This window comes from Macrosteles quadrilineatus, unplaced genomic scaffold, assembly GCF_028750875.1.
Source record: "Macrosteles quadrilineatus isolate MER2022 unplaced genomic scaffold, UCM_ALF_1.0 Scaffold_2__2_contigs__length_208266976, whole genome shotgun sequence".
Lineage (NCBI taxonomy): Eukaryota > Metazoa > Arthropoda > Insecta > Hemiptera > Cicadellidae > Macrosteles > Macrosteles quadrilineatus.
Window position 1 is genome coordinate 35,773,749 of NW_026542595.1, and position 19,196 is coordinate 35,792,944.

Below are 19,196 nucleotides of genomic sequence, written 5' to 3' on the forward strand. Positions count from 1 at the left end.
TTTTGCCATTGTCCATTTTAATTATTCCATGTTGTTTACGTAAAGTACTGATCATGTTTTCAACTGCAATTCACAGTTGCTTTTTCCGTTAAGTGGTGGAATGCAACGCCTGATGACTGCCTCATCGACTGGGAAATTGAATTATCCCTCAATTAGTGAAGCGATTTACTCCTGAATTTCTACCTCATTAGTCGCTGAGGACTTGAGCTGTCCTGGCTTTCCAAGAAGATTGGAAAGTCATTTTGAAAAATATATATATATATATATATATATGCACTAAAAAAGTTAGATAAAACCATACCCCTCTGAATAATATTTTCAAACGAAAAGAAATTCAATATACATAGTAGAAAACAGTAGTAGAGAGTTTCGGTTTAGCCATAATTAATGGAAACGTCTATAGTGAAATTGTTTTAGTTTAACAAATTTCAGAAACCATCTAAATGTGTTAAATATAGGTAAATAGCGTTTTATGTAATAAGTAAAGAGGGGTTTTGACATGGAATAGTAAACTATTCTAGATCAACGATATACTGGTTTCAATATGAAAGTTTTAGTTTGGCCAGTTATTATAGTAAATAGTCGCTTATAAACGTAACACTTATAACGCAACAAGGTGTACTTATGATATTTGGCTTCTGTTGTAGTAGCTTAATATTAATTTAGTGAAAGTAACTTAAAGCTATACATTTTATAAGCTCAGTCTCTTTTTATTTGGTATCAAGAAATAGAGTAATGTAGTTAAATTATTAACATACAATTTGGTGATTTTGTTTTGTCAACACCTACTAAATGATAAATCTGTTTGGCCAATGTCTAGTCAAAAAAATCAGCAATGTAACCGTAAGAGATGAGTGTTTGTTTAGTATAAGTTAAATAAATGGCATAAGTATTATATTCATAGTTCAACATCATATGAATAAAGAATAGATATATTCTTAGACATATTGATTTTAAGTTTCTACAATAATACTAACTACAACATAGTATACTTTCGTATCAGAAATATAATGCTTGTTAGTCTAACACCATTTTATTTTGAACTAACATGAGGGTATAGGCCCGTAAGAATTCAAAGGCTTCTAACTACAGAAGGTAATTTAGATAAATTATTTAAAAACACGTAGTTTTTTAAGCACTCAACAGGAAATTTTTGTTATTAAAAATTAAGCCTTTTGAAGAATTATTTATACATTTTTTAGTTCGCTTACAGTATATGTTCTTATTTAGCTATGGACCAAAATGATGATTTAAATCCATACCTAGCTTTTACGTTAAAATACCCAGTTTAATTTAATTTTTTTAGTTTCCAATATGATCAATTTAACGCCAATTAGCTTTTTAAAATACAGAATAACTATTATTCATAAAGCAATATGTGTTAATTAACCTATATAAAATGAACTAATTATTGAAACTGCAGTCTTCATGGAACTACACATAATAAATAAATGTTTAAAGTTTAGACAATTAATATGATCTACCTTTTTTACCTAATATACAGAGGCCTACCTGATTCCAGTCTTAGCTAAAGTAGTGTTAGTACCATATTACCTTCTAAAATTGCTACACATTTACGTAGATTTTCATATGTTCCTCACAAAAAGGAATTAACATTCATACTACAAACTAATTAGACTAATTTGGCCCCATGCCAGAATATATGACCTTAATATATGACATTACACTAACATAGATGGACGCGATGTGAATCGGTATCGAACATTTGTTTGTCGTCAACAAAATCAATACGTCTAGTCGACGATAATCAGCTGTTTAAAATGCATAAGATGGCCTTGTCAGAGGCATACACAATAGGTTTACAGTTTAAGTGTAAGTAGGCGCCATGTGTCCCTAACTTTGCCTGTCTCAATAAATAATAAGTCATATCACTTATTATTTGTTAACCAAGTCAAACTCTAAACTAATGGTTAGTTACACAATTTAAATACATGCACAAGGCCTGAATACCCGATTTTGTAATCTTGGGATATTTTATTTAGTATGATCAATTGATTCTTACTGCCAAGCATAATTGCAGCTTTCCAAAAGATTTCACTTAAGAAGTAAACACTGTTTGAACGACGTAAGCTAATTTTCGTAAATTAAAGTAACTGTCTACCAAAATCTGGCCAACAATTGATGGATGGAAATATCTTAAAATTTGAGGATATGGTTTTTGAGCAAGGGTGACAATATTTTCTTTCCTACACACTCATGCTAATTTCTGTTTATGAGAGTTTCAGCTCCCAGATTGAAAATTTTAACGTCCTATCGTACACTTAAAATTAACGAGTGGAGTGTTATACAAGCCATTCGATAATGTCCGTTTTTACTAATGGATTTATAATGGTGAAATCGGTTTTAAATTGTATATCATACATTTTACCGATATCATACATTTACATTATATAAGCATTTTGAGGATAAAAGGTGAGAGGAACAATGTTTGGTGGCCTCGTTTGTTCTGAATAAACATAACCAGATGCTGTAAATAACAGAAACAATATTGGGTAGTGGTGTTCGCTCAACTCCACTTGTGAGTTATAGCTGCGCCTGTGTTTAGGCACTCTTGTCAAAACTTTACTACACCTAAACTATCGTGAGTTTGATTCATTTAATATTGTTGTTTAATTAGGATTCTCTTATATCTATAAAGTTCATCAGATCTTAGAACATTTTTAAATAAATATTTATACATTGTAAGAGTTTAATTACAAGTGGTTGGTGGTTCTACTAAAGTTTAGAAACGTTAATGAATAATATTCATAGTTTATTATTTATCATGCATACTAATTTTATTATTTCACAAACCATATTTCTTATTTAGTTCCTTTCAGCTTTAAAACACGTTAGGGTTATTGGAAAATTTTTAAATAATAATCAATTAAATTCAATAAAATATTTTTTTTTAATGCAACGTTTTTGAATGCACTGAAAAGTAAAAACTAATTTATAAATATGTTGAAAGAATAAATACTTGTAGATTTAAAACGCAAAACTTGGGGCGCATGGTAATTTACAATTATCTTCACCTATTGAACTATTAAGATCTATTGCATGCGCCCCACGTTTTTCGTTTGAAATCTTACAAGTATTTATTTTTTCAACATATTTATAAATTATTTTATACTTTTTAGTGCGTTTAAATACGTGGCACTTAAAAAAGTATTTTTATTTATAAATTACTTTCTACTTTTTAGTCTTTAATGTGTAAATTTAAATATGTTAAATCTATTTAATATGGCCAGTTAATACATAACCAAAACCTTTTATCTGTAATATGTTTTATCTTTACTTTGAAATACTTGTTTTATATTTAGAATATCTCGGGAGCAGAACCCGTACCTCTTAAACTCTTCTCTTTGAACTGTCAAATTGAAGTATTTACTGCTGACTTTAATTAATTGATATATCTACATTTTTTCAAAATGTAACCTGGAAAATTTGGAAGACCATGGGGCGTAGCCTAAGGAAAATATGAAAATTAAATTATATAATATTGCATTGTCATCCATTGGTGAGCTATGTTTCATGTTTTAAGTCTCTAGCTCATCGGGAACTTCGTTTAAAATTGATATCAAAATTTGTAAGAAAGCGAGGTAATAAAAAACAAGCCCATGGGTCGTAGCCCAGGGGAACTATGAAAATTAAATTATATAATATTGCATTGTCATCCATTTGTGAGCTATGTTTCAGGTTTCAAGTCTCTAGCTCATCGTGAATTTAGTATAAAATTGATTGCAACATTTGTACCGGACAAGAAAGCGAGCTAATATAAACGTTTTAATAAATTGGCTTATTGCGATCAATCTCTTCATTCAATGAGGTTAGACTTCTTGCTTGTTTTTCGTTTGCTAGAAATGTCTTGGTTTATAATATTGTATAATAATCAAACATGTAAACCTATATGAAAAAATTCACGTAGTGTATATAGAAGATGTCATATGCAATTGTGGCATATTTCCCACGTTAAAATCTTTGACAGCTCATTTCGGTTACGTTGCCATTATAAATTAATAACATTAAACAATGATAATCAAATAATTACCAACATGAATAAAAAAAATCTAAAACCAAGATTTTTCTTACTGCACCAAAATATATACACATACACATAGAAACACAGATTTCGTGCTCCACAATTGGTGGTATTTACTATTATTGACGTAGGCTACACACAAATTGACCCCTAGAGATTGGTTGACATATTGTAGACTGAGGAACACTTGAGAGTGACGTCACAATGCCAGCTGACTGGTCGCTCTTCATTTTAGTTTTGTAATCTAATTCACGACCAGCTGATAAGTTATTTTGTACAAACATTCCCCTCTTTTGTTTACATTGGTTTCCACGAAACAACTTTAAACCAATATTGGTTTCAAGTTTTTTCGTGACCCTTATTATTTTGATGATTCTGTGTATTTATTTTGGGATTGTCAAAGGCTGTTCCATTTGAATTAGTAATAGTGTTATTACTTCTCTGTGTATTACAAAAAAATAAGAATTTCAACATATAGCATTTTGGATGTATACATTTGTTTAGCTTAAATAGTTTGAAATATAAATGTAAATTATTGGAAACCACGTAATCTGGTTTACAATATAAAATGAATTTTAAAGGATTTATGATTAAATAACCATCCCACACTGTGTGTTTTACATCTATATGTAACAATTTACCAGGCTACTTGGGAAACATCGCTTGTTAACATGACCTCAGAGTTTCAAAATAAAATACTCGTGTCGTCCATGCATAAGACAATGCAATATTTGTATGTGAATTACTCTTTATTGTTTGAAGCATTTTTTAAGTTTATTACGAAAATGTACTACTGTATATTTAAATTGTTAACTAAAGTCTTTATCTGAGTTAAGTCTATTAAGTAGTGTTTACAGTTTTTATTGCTATGTGTTGTAACATTTATGTAGAGAATCTGTGTGACTGGGTGATACTACTTGAATTGGTTCAGCATGTCTGTGGAATAAGTTAAGGGAAGAGTGGTATGGATGCGTGAGGATTGTGACAAGGAAATATATATTAATAATAACTATGAGGTTGAGAAATTAAGAAGGACTGTTAACTGTCTATTTTAAAAGAAGGATTTTACCCTGAGGTTGATCGTGCCCATTGCCGTTAACACCTTAAGCCAGCTTTTGATGAGCTATGATTTTAGTAATTTATACCAGGTAAATCTTATAACTCACCCACTACCTGAATATGTAACAATTGCATTTACAAGATTTATAATTAATGAACTAACAGTGTAAAATGGAAACTGATAGAAGTAAGGAAATTTTGCAATTAATTAATCGAATTGACAACACATAATTATTTAACAATTTAGAACCATGTGAATCTAGAGTTTAGACAAGGTGATGTCGGCTTCTCTAAAGGAGAAGTCCGACATTTTAAGTTAGAAAACCTACATCCTAAAGCCCCCTGATTTCTCCCCGGCAACCCCTAACTGAACTCAAACTATCTCATGATTGAATTTGGGATCCCTGATAATTAATGCACTTAGATTCTAATACTTATGTTTTAATTTGGAGATGTCAGCAAGGATTCAAGCGTGATGTTCAAGAGACGAAAACGAACGAGAGAGATTTCTCGTATGCTCGTCGTTTTTTTCCTCTATTGCCATTGACAGCTGATACGCTTCGGCCAGTAAGTTGTTGCTCGCGCGCTGAGTATATACAGTATACTATATATACTATGTATACTGTATATAAAAGTGACGCGCACGGCACAGTGTTGTGACTGAAACCTCTCTTAGATGGATATGCTATGATTTTTTCTCATCAGAATTTGTATTGGTTAAATATTTAAATTTACAACAGCAGTTCAAAGTTTTAGTTTATTCTTTGATAAAAATTATTCTTAAATGTGTTTACTTGCTTCCACCAATAGGTATCAGTTTGCCTTGGAAGCCGTAGCGCTTGTCAATAGCGAAGATGGCTGTTTTTTCAGCTGCTGTCAGTGTTCCATGAGCCAACACGTATCTGTAATCTGTCGTCTGGTCACCTACACATGATAAGAACATACATATGATAAGTAAATAGTATGGAGATGAAGATGTAGGATAAAAATTGAATAGACACTTTTATTTGTTATCAAGGCCTGTGATGTTTAAAATAAAGTATTACTGCAAAAAAGTCCTTCGGTTGGGTTATAGTTTTACAGCAGATGAGCTGTTCCGTCCATTTTAGTCAATCCAATACACCTTTTGGGCTAATTATGTGGTACAGTATTTATGTGAACGAACCGCCATCCATTCGAAAGGCGGTACGTTTTCTGTAGCACATCACAATCGGTTATGAGCTTTCAACTAATCAGTAGACTACCTGAGTCAGGTCTTACGTGCGTCCAAGCTGAGCATTACACACTTTCACCACAGGATACGCTGAATCATTATAACTAAGGATGTAAATCCAAACGCTTTATTACTAAATTGTGCCACCAGCCAAGGCTAAGTTGACAACATCCTCGTATGTAAATAGAGCCTAATTTACCCCAGTTATCCATCTGATAGTTACTCAAAAGTCCTAGGTCTACAGGGCTAGGGAAGCAATCAAAATCCATCATTGCGTCAAAATAAAAAATAAATCACTTTAACACAAATTATATACTTGATATATACTCACTCCCTTGGTTGCTGCAGATGTAATAGAAGTTATATCTTCCTGGTACATATTTAAGTACGTTGATCTTGAATACATCGTTGTCTGGAACAAAACAATGTAATGTACTAGTTGTGCAAACTAACAAGCGGTTTATAGATTTTAGCTTAGAATTTTCTCATCCACATGGGTGTTGTAGGACAATGTAGAGGGTTTTATGTACTGTACGTGTTTGAGGACTAAGTATGTATCAAGCATGATGAGTACTTGGGCATGGGATGAGTCGGTACAGGTGAAAGATGAACTGCGCTGTTGAAATGGCAACTATACTGTTGGGTTGCAAACTTGCAGACTGTATCGGTAGCGTTATTTACATAAACATTTTTCTATTTTAATATTTTAGCCGATCTTTATGAAACTTGGTATGTATGTTAAGGTAGAAGAGACCCATGTTAGAAAAACATTCATCTTGTTTCAAACTTAATTTCAAAATAGTGGCCATTAAAAATTTTTATATTTAAATTACAAAAAAAAAATGGCGGATCTTAAGAAATAGTGCCAAGAACACTTTTATTTAGCATTTTTAAATATCTATCAAACGATAACAAGTTCAAAAAGATCGAATAAGAAATAGCTGAAATATTAAGATTTTCTGTTGTAAAATGGGGCAAACCTGACTAGTTTCTACATTATTCTACCCCATTTTACAACCTAAAAATCGTAATATTTCAGCTATTACTTGTTCATTTTTTTTACCTGGTATCGTACATATCTATACACTGGGTGTTCAAAAAAGGTGGGGAAATATTTTACCTAGTGATTCCTTGGGTCTAAATAAAGAGAAAATAAAGAATATTTCTTTCCAATATTGTTTTGTTAAACAGATATCCGTCTTTTTGTATTTTTCTTCATAAACATTTTTATCTTTAACAATTTTTTGCAAATTTTTATGAAACGTGGTATGTATGCTGAGGTAGAAGAGACTCATGTTAGAAAAAATGTTATCTTTATTAAACTAAAAATTGAAAAAATGGCGGCCATTTTAAATGTTTTAACTTAAATTACAAAAATATGGCTGGTTGTATTAGCAGATTTAAGGACACTTTTCTTTAGCATCTTAAATTCCCAATCCAATAATACCAAGTTAAATAAGATTAAATAACAAATGCCTGAAATATCACGATTTTTAGTTAGAAAATGGGATAGAATGAGGCTAAGCTAGTCAGGTTTGCCTCTTTTTACACCTACAAATCATGATCTTACACATATTTTTAATTCAATATTTTTAAACTTGGTGTTGTTAGATAGGGAATAGATATACTAAAGAAAAGTGTTTCTAGCATTTTTTCATAAAAGCAGCTATATTTGAGTAGTGTAAGTTTTAAATACTAAAACGGCTGCCATTTTGAAATTTTAAGTTGAATCAGGATGTTTTTTTCTAAAAAAACGTCTCTTTTACCTCAACATACGGCTAAAAAGTTTCAAATATAACAATGTTTATGCCATCAATATAAATGTCGGATATCTAGTTAACGAAGAAATTTTGGAAAAAAATGTTATACTCGATTTTCCCTTTCTTTTGACACAAGAACTACACTACGTAAATTATGTCCCCACAGTGTTTCGACACTCCGTATATATACAAATTGTATGAATGTAATTTGTGTTTGCGTGTGTGGCCAAACATACCAGTAGTTGTTGCAGTGCAGACTCCGTTCCCATTGTTGGATATCACTTCATCAGCCAAAAGGCCACTCTTTCCGTCTTTCCTACGAGTAAAAAAGCTAACATTAATTTTAGCTGTGAGCTAAATTAAACGATGGCCACTGCAGTAAAAAAGGGTTACGAAAATGTTTGTTTAACTAACTTAATGATTTGAAAATGCATTAAAAATATTTATATTTATTTTGTTCTCATGCAAAAAAAAAAACAGTTTGCGTGTACGTATTTGAGTGATTCAAGAATGCAACGTAAATAATAGATAACGTAAATCGTAGAAAACCGATCCGCAATGTTTCACAAATGAAATAACAACTAATCAAAATAGCGTAAGATCCTAGAATGTAGACTTTAATATTCGCTAATTTTCGAGTGTAGGAGTTTTGCCAACGGGTATCAGGTAGAAAGGGTCCCCATCCGTGAATTCCTCATACTGCGGAGTTTTGCCAACGGTTGAGGGTTGCGCGAGAGGGGGAGGGGGAGAGAGAGCGATTACACGTCACCGTGAGGGTGGCTTCCGCTAGGAGTGGACAAACCAGGCAGGATGCTGACTGTGTTCAAAGTAATGCAGTTATGCACCTCTGACTGTGAAAAGAAATGTATTGAATTTTTAACCTAACCTAACCTAACCTAACCCACTGCGACAAGCGCATAACTGCCAAGCGTAGACAACCCTGACAATCGCTCTCCCTCCCTCCCTCACACTCTTTCTCCCACCACCACCGTTGGCAAATCTCCGCACCAAGAGGTGGCCGAAGGCCCCCCATCTACCTGACACCCGTTGGCAAAACTCCGGTACCCCTAATTTTCATCTACCTTCCTTCCATTTGTATCTTAAACAATAAGACACAACAATAAACGTTGTTGATACTTTTATTTGAATTGAATATGAATGTAGTATGACAAAGATATGTTTATTGGTAGTAAATGACAAATATCCACCCACCAGGCCACATATTACATTTTTAAGTACATCGATAAATTGATCAACTAATTAGTTTGATACTTACGTTGAGTATGTAATAAGATCTCTATATTGGTGATTCCCGGTAGGAGTGATCTTTATAGACAGAGAGCTGAGGTTTTCATTGAAACTTGTGTCAGGTCCGTAAACTGTCTTCCAGCTGCCGCCGTTCTCTGTGTGGAACTGAACACGACGGCGAAACAGAGGACATGCTAATTAATTGGGTTAGTTAATTCTATTGTTACTCAATTTATTTTCTGATAAGCTGTTGATTGAAGTATGATAATTTGCAATTTAAATTAGCATACGCACATTATAATTTTAACGTTTAAAATTATTACATAAATGATTACATCATTAAATCCTATTTTAGAATTGAGTTTATATTGACGTAATCAGTTGATTTATACATTGATCTTTGAACAATAAAGAGTGTCCCTTCCATCTTTTGTTTTTTTTACTAAGCTTACACGTGTTTTACTCCAATATGAAGGCATACCACTTATCAAAGAAATGTTACAGTAACATGATAATGTTTCTGTTTTTTTTTTCAGTGCATGAAAAATGTGTGTACAAAATATACACTTGTCTATGCTTGTATGTTCCACTATTTTATTTGTATTAATGTTTATTTTAAAAACCCAAAATGTTTCCCAAACTGTAATGATGAAATAGTAGTGTCCCTATAAAGGTCAGCACAAGCTTTCGATGTCATTTCATAAAAGCCACATTTATATAGGCCCTACCTTGTCAAAGTCAAAGTCAGTCTGGGTCTGTACGTTGACATCACATGGTCCCATGGTAGGGATGTCCGCCGAGCAGACGACGATGGTAGCGGCAACGAAGAGAGCGGTGGACATCATCTTGGAAAACTAAACTTACTTTGACAATAATGGGGGTTAAGTACGTATGTAGAACAATGAAACACGACTCGCCCATTAAAATTATGGAAACAAGCGTTACAACAATACTTGGTTGATTGCACAACATTGAACCGGTGTCTGCAGAAAGAGAGCGTAGTGTTAGCAAACACCGCATGTCACATTGTGGCTTGGCCTTTGACATTTTTGTGAATAACATTCTTGTACAAATGAAACTTTCATTTTCATTTCATCAAGGTAAACTATTGAAACAATTTCTCGGCTTCATATATATACTTGATTGGGCAACCGTGTTGAAACGCTTATCACGTTTCTCGTTCAAAAGATATTACCTATCGAACAAATTTAAGAACAGTTATTTAAGAATAGTTTTCACACGAGTTTTAAAACTTTTTTCTGAGAAAAATTTAGCAAATTTTACCATCTGTAAAATCAGTGGGTCACTTGAAAGAACGCTAATTATAGATTACAGAAAAATGTTTTGGGGGAGGCCTTATTTAAAACCACATATTGGTATTAAAAAAGACCCCTATTATATTTTTATAAAACCAAACACCCTTTTAGAACCATCTTAACAAATCTACGAAACATCTTTAGATGGTCATACAAATATCAGCTTAAGGTACAAAATTCAGCTTTGTAGTTTTGTTAACAAATGAGAAAATATTTTGGTGCTTTTAGCGAATTTCCCTATAGGGAAGTAGCTATTACCGTAGGTGGCATGGTAAGACCTAGGCCCGGGACCGATTTACTTTTTCATTTTGATGTCCCCAGAGGCCAGAAACACCATTCGTTCAAATTTTTATATATGTATATATATATATATATATAAAATATATATATATATATTATATATAATATATATATATATATATATATATATTTATATATATATGTGTCCGTGAACACGATAACTTGAGTAATTTTTATCCGATTTTGATGAAATTTGGTTTGAAGGTGTATGGCGGGATAAACTTGAATGAGTTCGCGAACCAGCATGATCGGACCATGTGAACGGGGTTTTACGGGGGGTTTTATGGGGTCAAAATTGGTTTTTCTAATTTTTGACCCTCCAAACGCAAAATTTCCTAATTTCTCTTCAGACCTTCTTAAAGAGTTAAAAAAAAACAAATAATTTAGTATATCAAAGTTTTTTTTGTACTATTATTAGTTACGGAGAAAATTCAAATAATTGTTATTTTAAAATTCCCATGTTATTCTTATGGGGAATATTGTAAAATGTTGTAGTCTGCTTGTTTATGGATATATTTTGATCAAACTTGGTAAATTTATTTATTTTATACAAAGTTATTAATATTTCTCTAAAAAGAAACACTTTTTTACCCTCCCTGTAGGAGCAAGACTATGTACTCATAAAAATTAATGTTAATTAAATACATTTAATTGAAAATCAACTCAGGCAACTGGAAATTCGCTTAGTCGGCAGGTTTGCTGCGGCGGGGGTATTTTTATAAAACTGTGTTATATGATTTTGTTATAGAATACATATTCATGGAGTGTACAAGGCCATAAATTTCCTAACTGGTATCTACCTCTATTACGAAATAAGGGCAGCTTTGTATACTGTATATATTTAGGTAAGTAGGCTTAACTTAAAGTGGCTCTTCAAGTCACGAAGCATATGGGATCAACACATAAAAAGTTAGTTTAAATCATTAATGAGTTATGGTTAATATCAAAGTAAAACTATCGGTTGGATTATGAGAAATGTTAATATCATGAGACAAAGAATTTGTAGAAAAAAATATTTCTTTGAGTAGGCTACTGCAAGGTTATTACACAGATAAAGAAATAATTATACATGGCTTTCTTTCTGACCCAATCTTTCCAGAGTTTTAAGAGAAACTTATAACTGGTAGCATGAAGAAACCAGGCTACCTGACTACTAGAAGACAATTTCTGTTATAACTTCCCCAAACTGACCATCTCATTACCTTTAAAATAAGTAAGTGGAAAACGTCAACTGGAAGAAAATAAATTTAAACCAAGCAAAATGCTTATTGGTACTCGATTTTTTTTAGAATTATGGGAATTTAGTAGTGGAGTAAACATTTTATGTTTTTAGGCACTATAACATTTTTAAACCCATAAGATTTATGTCACATCAAAAGTTGTCTTACTAGGTTCAGATAATACTCTTTCAGGTCAATAGGTTCGATAAAAATGTTTTGTGGTAAACAGTATTATTTAAATACTTGTGAAAATCTATTAAAACTATTATCATGAACTAGGTTTCCTCCATAATACTCCATTGGCGCAATTTTAACAACACTGTGTTCTCCAATATAAATGCATAAGACGCTCGACTAAACGTGGATGTGTTAGCAAAGAACGGTACCGTGAAACCTGTGTAATCTGATAACCTACATGGGGATTTCCTGGATACTTCAAGTAAACTTAAAACTGATTACTACTGATCTATTTATTATTTTATTAAAATGCTCTTTTAATAATATTTTAGTTACTCAGTTGTGGACAAAATATAATTTAATGTGCAATCGGAATTTTTTAATCTGATATCGCCATACTTTATTTTGGTAATGAATACACTTTTGAAATTGTAGTTTTCAGAATATTTTTCTTGAGTAGTACAATGACGTGAATATTCGCCTATGAGTCCATTCCTCCGTTTCGTCCATTCTTCCATGTTCCAGCCTTAAGACAATTATTTATAAATTGACAACGAGTATGAAATATGGCCAAATACAGTGGGAAATTCCTTACTTCTTGCTTTACTTTATACTACTTTACTTTTTTGGAAGTATTTAAGATTTGTGAACAGTTGCTTAAAATAAATGTTAATGGCCTGATTCTAAATGCAACGTTAGTACCACTGTATGTGCTTATTAGTCTATCGATAAACTTGTATTTGTTTCCTAACTCTTATTAGGCCATTTCCAGATGGAGGTGTAGTGATGATTTGGGTCTTAGCACGTGTTTACAAGACAAACAGTTAATGTTCAAGGTAATATTTCCTAGCAAAATCTATTCGAAAAATTTACAGTATTCTGTATATTTTTCTGTTTTTTCAATAAAGTCTAATTCCTAAATGGTAGAGTTCAATTTTACTCATTCCACTGTATAGACATTATAAATTTTATCTTTACACATTTAACAGGGACGACTCCGTGAGAAATACAACGTATGGCAGAACATTGGTACCTTTAATCTAAACTAAAAAAAATCTTCAAACTTCAAAAATTTCTATTATTGTAAATTATTGGGTTTTGCAACACTGTGTCTTTGACGCATTAACACGTATAACTATATTTTTTTAAGTCCTATTTAGTAACATTTCAATGCTCAGCATGTCGCATATTTACCCAAGTGAATTTGGACAAAATTTGCAATCACGCATTAAAAATCAAAACATTACATACCATATAATATATTCTTGTGTAAAACAATCGTTTAAGTAGCGGTATTTAAAATAACTTTATGAAACACTATCATAAATTAAATTTATTAGTTATACATGTTGTAGTTTTTAAATGTAATCTTTCTGGTTAGATATTTCATAATGGTATTAGTTCACCTTGGAAGTCATACTCTTTGTCAATAGCGTAGACAGCTGATTTTTCATCTGCTGTCAGGAGTCTATGGGCCAAGACGTATCTGTAGTCTATCTTGTAGTCATCTAAACATAACAGAGGTATATTGTAACATGTATATGGTTTTGTAAATGAACTCAGCGAGTGAAACTTAAAGCCAAGAAACGCCAGCTAGAACTAATACTAAACTGGAATAAACTTATAGGTAATCTATAGGTAATATAATAGGGTAATTCAACAATGATGGTGCAAAATTAAACGGTTAGTACGTCCGTTTCCGTGATTTCAAACAACTGATCGTTACAACAATGGAAAAGGCGTGTTTATAAGTTTGTTTTGACAAGGTTTAATAGCTGCTTAGGCTTACAACGAAGCCTGCTAACAAATAGCTACAAAAAACAAGATAATGCGTGTTATATTTGAGAATTTGCTCGTACTATTGCTATTGTTAGTGATGTGAGCTTTCGGACCAAATACAGGAATGAGGCTCCTCATCAGAACTGCATAGCTCGTTGTATGAAGTAATTTAAGACAACTGGATGTTTGTGTGCCAGAAAGAGTTCGGGCCGTCCTCAGACTCCACCAGACGCTGTGCAGAGAATCGAAGCTGAGTTTGTACAGAGTCAAGCTGGTACAATAGGGAACATCACACGTCACAATCCACGGTTTTACACAAGAGTTTGAGACGGAACCCTGCGTAACCCGTACAAACTGTAGTTATTTCAAGCATTGAAACTTACTGACAAGCTAGAATGCACAAAATGTTGCCAAAATACCTTAGATTTTTGTTTATATTCTTTGAATTTTATGACAGGTTTTGTTGTACCCAAATAAGCACTCAAATTGTACTCAAATCGGGACAATACATAACATAACCTTCTTGTAAAAAATACTTATAAACGCGCCCATTGCATTGATGTTTTTTTTCTGGTGGGGCCTTGCATTGATGTAATAATCAGCTGTTTGAAATCATGGAAGCGGACGTACCAATCGTTTAATTTTGCATTTTGGAAAAACCCTGTACATATTAGAACTGATAATACGTTTTGACAATGCATTTTTTTATTTTAAGCAACTAATACACATATTTTAAACTCGAATTTCAAATCCAAACCTGTCCTGGATATATCCAATAATAAATTACACTTTTTGTAATTAATACTAAATATACTTACTTCCTTCTGAACTGCAGATGTAGTAAAAGCAAAATTTTCCTGGGTCATAATGAAGGAAGTTAATTGTGTATACTTCTTTGTCTAAAAATTTAAAATAAAACTTTAAAATGCAATACATAATGTTTAAACACAGCCTACAATACATTTTTAAATTAACTTCTTTGACTAAAATTACAATTCCTTAAAATCATCAGTATCATTCCAGATTATATCATTACCTTATTCACATTTAACAGCAACTATGATGAATAAATATCTGCATTATTTAAATTGTTATTTTAAACATATTGTGTGAATTGGCTATAATAAATATGTTTTAGCCCTTAGTTACGATAATAAATACAATACAAGTCACAGCCTCATAGTTGATAGCTGTAATTATTATGTGTATTGTAAATATAACATTTATTGTTATTTGGTTAGAGTACAACCGAGACCTACCTGTTGTTGTAGCGGTGCAGACCCCGTGACCATTGTTGGTTATAACCTCTTCCGCCAACAGACCGCTCTTTCCGTCCTTCCTATAAATTTAGATTACAATTAACAACATTAAACAACAATAAATTTAGACAATGATAGGCTTAACAAACCTTTGTCAAATAGTCCAATGATTGGTATTGCTCATCGGCTTACATGTTTCGTTGCGAAGACAACATTTCAAAGCTTTCAACTCGTGAAAAACACAATTAAAACAAGGATGCCACGAACATAAAAACATTAAAATGGTACGAATACACACAAATTTAAAAAGCGCTATCAAAATACTGATTTAGTCCGGAGCGGCACTGCGTTGGTAGCAGACTGGAGATCTACGTCACGACGTCTCCTCTACTGTTAAGCCGGGGTTTCCTAGGCGCGGAAGTGGAGAGCGTAGAGAGGAACGCGGAGAGCGGACTCCACTTGTCTTAGGTAATTTAATGTTACTGTTTTCCTAGAAGCGGAGCGGAACACCATGTTAATCTCTTTTCCGCTCTCCGTGTTCCTCTCACCGCTCTCCGCTTCCGCGCCTAGGAAAACCCAGCTTTATCACTGATGTTATCAGATCTTCGGTCAGCTGCGCTTGAGTTTAGGATCGTATTGAAAATCGAGTGAGACCGGAACTGTAATTTTTCGTTAAGGATAAACATTAGAAATTCCGCGTGGTCTGAGGAAATATCTGTGTGTACAAACCCATACAATCGGGATCCATTCCTAATACAATTTAAACACAAATAACTATTTCTATTTTTATAAACTATTTCTCTTCTAATAACAAATTGTTTTGTTTTTTTGCGTTAATAATTGCCATACATTTATTTTAGGAGATAGTAGTATAATAAAATAGTAAGATAGTATTATGTTCTATTTGACGAATCAGTTAATAGTTTGGTAAAAAAACTAAAAGTTACAAGTTAGTTGTATTCGCTGTTACCATTATTTTCATATGTAAACATGTGTACAATAGCTTATTAACAGTATGTTAAGCATTTTTACATTCGGAATACAAAAGTATAATGTATGTGTTAATACTTACGTTAAGTATGTAATTATGTCCCTATATTGGCCGTTCCCAATTGGATCGATATTTATGGTCATAGAACTGAGGTTTCGGTTGAAACTTGTGTCAGGTCCATAAGCCACATGCCAGCAGCCCCCGTTCTCTCTGTGGAACTAAACATTACGTTTACATTACTTCCAATATTATAGTAAACCACACATATAGATGTAATACATTTTACTATTAATTCATACTCACACACAAGACATCAATAGCGTTAAAAATACCTGAAAAATAGGATACAATTGCATTTGGAGTAATGGATTAGCTGAATGTGGCAACATATTACACAGTGATCTATAAGCGGCATATTTATATGTTTCTCATGGTTACTACCGACACCACTCAAAATAAGTGAGTATCTGTTATTGTTATTGTTGTTGTTTGTATTAAGTGTGATGACAATTAAGCTCAACTGCCACTTCGACAATCTATGGATGTAGACAATAATTATTTGTTGCAATTGATGTTAAAACGATATGGATATTTTAAAAGATTACATAAAATGCATAATCAGTTTATATTCTTCCTTAGATAAGTAATTATTGAAGTAAGGTTGAGTTAAAAGTGTTTAAGTCACTTTGGTATATACCATATCAAAGTCAAAGTCGTACTGCGTACATATGGGGACATCACATGGGCCCATGTCAGGGATGCTCGCCGAGCAGGCGACGATGGAGGAGAAGACGAAGATAGTGGTTAACATCCTCTTGAAACTGATTATCCTAGGATAGATCCGCTTTAAGTTCGTGTGCAGCCCGATAAAACACAATGTCACGTTGCACACGACTTTGGAGTTAAGTGATACGACACAAACATAATATCTTTTACAGCCATGCTACAACAGTATGTTTTATCGCTAAATTCATAAGGGACTCCTTTCAACACGAACACGTGTTAAACGAAGCATGGGCTAAGGTCGTGAAGGCATTCAGAATGACATTAGTTTTATGACTGTCCTCTTTTAAACCAACAAAGGTGTTGAATGAATTAAAAAATCAGCTCTAAAATGTGTTTTAAATAATTTTTTTATATAACTGTTTATACAAACAGTTATTACCAAGGTATTGAACATATTAATATTTTCCTATCGTGCTAGTGTTTAGTTATCTGACCTGTAACTATAAGAATCTATAGCAAAGCTAACTTTTTTTTAAGCTCTTCATGGACGTAACCAGATGAAAAAATGAATTCCAATTCCTATGAGAATAAAATTGTAACAGATTTTTACTCCACTGCAGCAATTGTAAACAAATACAAATTTAAATTACTGAAATATCTTACACTGGTGCTGCTACAATTCATAACGACAGGAAAGTATGCAATATAAAACAAAGATAAATAAATCTTAGTTATGATGACAATACGGTATCATTAAATTAGTGTTAAATGGGTCAATACCGTAGTGGATTCTCATAATGGGACAACTACTAATATTTCACTTCAATATCCAGCGATTGATGCGAAAGTATACATGAGAGTTTTAAAGCAGCTTCAAAAACAGAACTCCACCGTGGTTTAGATTTGTCTGTGAAACTGTATTTGTTTGATAGGTCATTGAGATTGTAAGCATCATATGCAACGTTCAGTTGTCCTAACAACAGTTGTTATTATAATTATTTAAGTGTAGTTTTCTGTTCGACTACAGTAGATGATTTCAATAATAATATGCTCTCCAGATACATTAGGAACTTCAAAACCGTAGCCTTAAGACACTTAGCTTTATGTTGATTTTATTCTAAATTTTAACTAACTAATTATATGATTGAAATGTAATGACGCTGGTCTTAAGCAGTTCTTTTTTTATTTATTTTTAATAAAATACTAAACCCAAGATTAATTAAATATTTAACTAACGTCAGGCAAAATAAGAAATGTTTATGGCAAGTAACCATTCACCGATCCCAGCTTAATAGGCTAAAATATTAATAGACGCGTGACTAAAACAATCGGTTAGTTTGTGTTCGTCATAAGTCAGTGGTTACAAAAGTGCTTCATAACATTATGAGCACTTAGTAACCAAGTTGAGAGAATAGTATTGTAATATTGGCATAACGTTTATGCTATGGGTTACTACTAATCCAGGGTGTAATTATGAAATCGAATTGTGAAGGCACAGAAGTTCAGAAAAATAGTGTGATACGTTACACTAGAGTCATAAAGTGTAAATAAGAAATATTAATTTAATTTTTGTTTCATTCATTCTACTGATTAAATCCACATATATCTACGTTTTTAACGATAGTTTTACATGATATACAGGGTGTTTTTAAAAGAATGCCGGGATTTCAAACGGTCGTTGCTAAGGGACTATTCAAGATAATTAAACGATTTAAACGTCAAATTGAAGGGGAAAGAATAAAGTTTTTTTCTCATTCATTCATACAATTCGGAATGATTTAATAACATTCAGATTTTCATCAATCTTATATGAGCGTAAAACTGGCAAAGTGTGTACGCTTAGGGCGATCGGCAACTTTATCTTATGTCTTATAATTTTTTTTCGGCACAAAGACTCTATCGTTTATAGATATCAACATAAAGTGACCAATTTAGGTCTTTTAAACTGAATACTTCGTCGGGCAATCGATTTTTCGGGCTTATGATGCAGAAATGTCGGTTTTCTTCAACTATGTCATCGTTTGTTTTTAGCCGGCCTGGTGAATGTCTATTCAAAACACTTCGGTGCCACAAAACTCATTAAACCAGCTTCAAGTTTCTTTATCA

General features: G+C 32.5%; 2 protein-coding genes across 2 annotated transcripts; both read right to left on the reverse strand.

Annotated features, from left to right (window-relative positions):
* Positions 1 to 5,846: 5,846 nt before the first annotated feature.
* LOC128988103 (uncharacterized) lies at positions 5,847 to 10,175 on the reverse strand. Its single transcript, XM_054409310.1, has 5 exons — positions 10,051 to 10,175; positions 9,351 to 9,487; positions 8,311 to 8,390; positions 6,646 to 6,726; positions 5,847 to 6,025 (listed from the first exon to the last, which is right to left on the reverse strand). The coding sequence occupies exons 1-5, from the start codon at positions 10,165 to 10,167 to the stop codon at positions 5,892 to 5,894; spliced, it is 549 nt and encodes a 182-aa protein (XP_054265285.1). The 5' UTR covers positions 10,168 to 10,175; the 3' UTR covers positions 5,847 to 5,891.
* Positions 10,176 to 13,650: 3,475 nt separating this feature from the next.
* Positions 13,651 to 17,175, reverse strand: LOC128984078 (uncharacterized). The gene is made up of 5 exons (XM_054403362.1): positions 17,062 to 17,175; positions 16,446 to 16,582; positions 15,374 to 15,453; positions 14,933 to 15,013; positions 13,651 to 13,843 (listed from the first exon to the last, which is right to left on the reverse strand). The coding sequence occupies exons 1-5, from the start codon at positions 17,173 to 17,175 to the stop codon at positions 13,722 to 13,724; spliced, it is 534 nt and encodes a 177-aa protein (XP_054259337.1). The 3' UTR covers positions 13,651 to 13,721.
* Positions 17,176 to 19,196: the final 2,021 nt, after the last annotated feature.

Coding starts and splice junctions, on each gene's coding strand:
- LOC128984078 (XM_054403362.1), bottom strand. CDS start 17,175: ATGTTAACCACTATCTTCGTCTTCTCCTCCATCGTCGCCTGCTCGGCG. Junction 15,454..16,445: donor GACATAATTACATACTTAAC/GTAAGTATTAAC, acceptor CTAAATTTATAG/GAAGGACGGAAAGAGCGGTC. Junction 15,014..15,373: donor CTGCACCGCTACAACAACAG/GTAGGTCTCGGT, acceptor TTAAATTTTTAG/ACAAAGAAGTATACACAATT.
- LOC128988103 (XM_054409310.1), bottom strand. CDS start 10,167: ATGATGTCCACCGCTCTCTTCGTTGCCGCTACCATCGTCGTCTGCTCG. Junction 9,488..10,050: donor CTGACTTTGACTTTGACAAG/GTAGGGCCTATA, acceptor CGTCGTGTTCAG/TTCCACACAGAGAACGGCGG. Junction 8,391..9,350: donor GATCTTATTACATACTCAAC/GTAAGTATCAAA, acceptor TTTTACTCGTAG/GAAAGACGGAAAGAGTGGCC.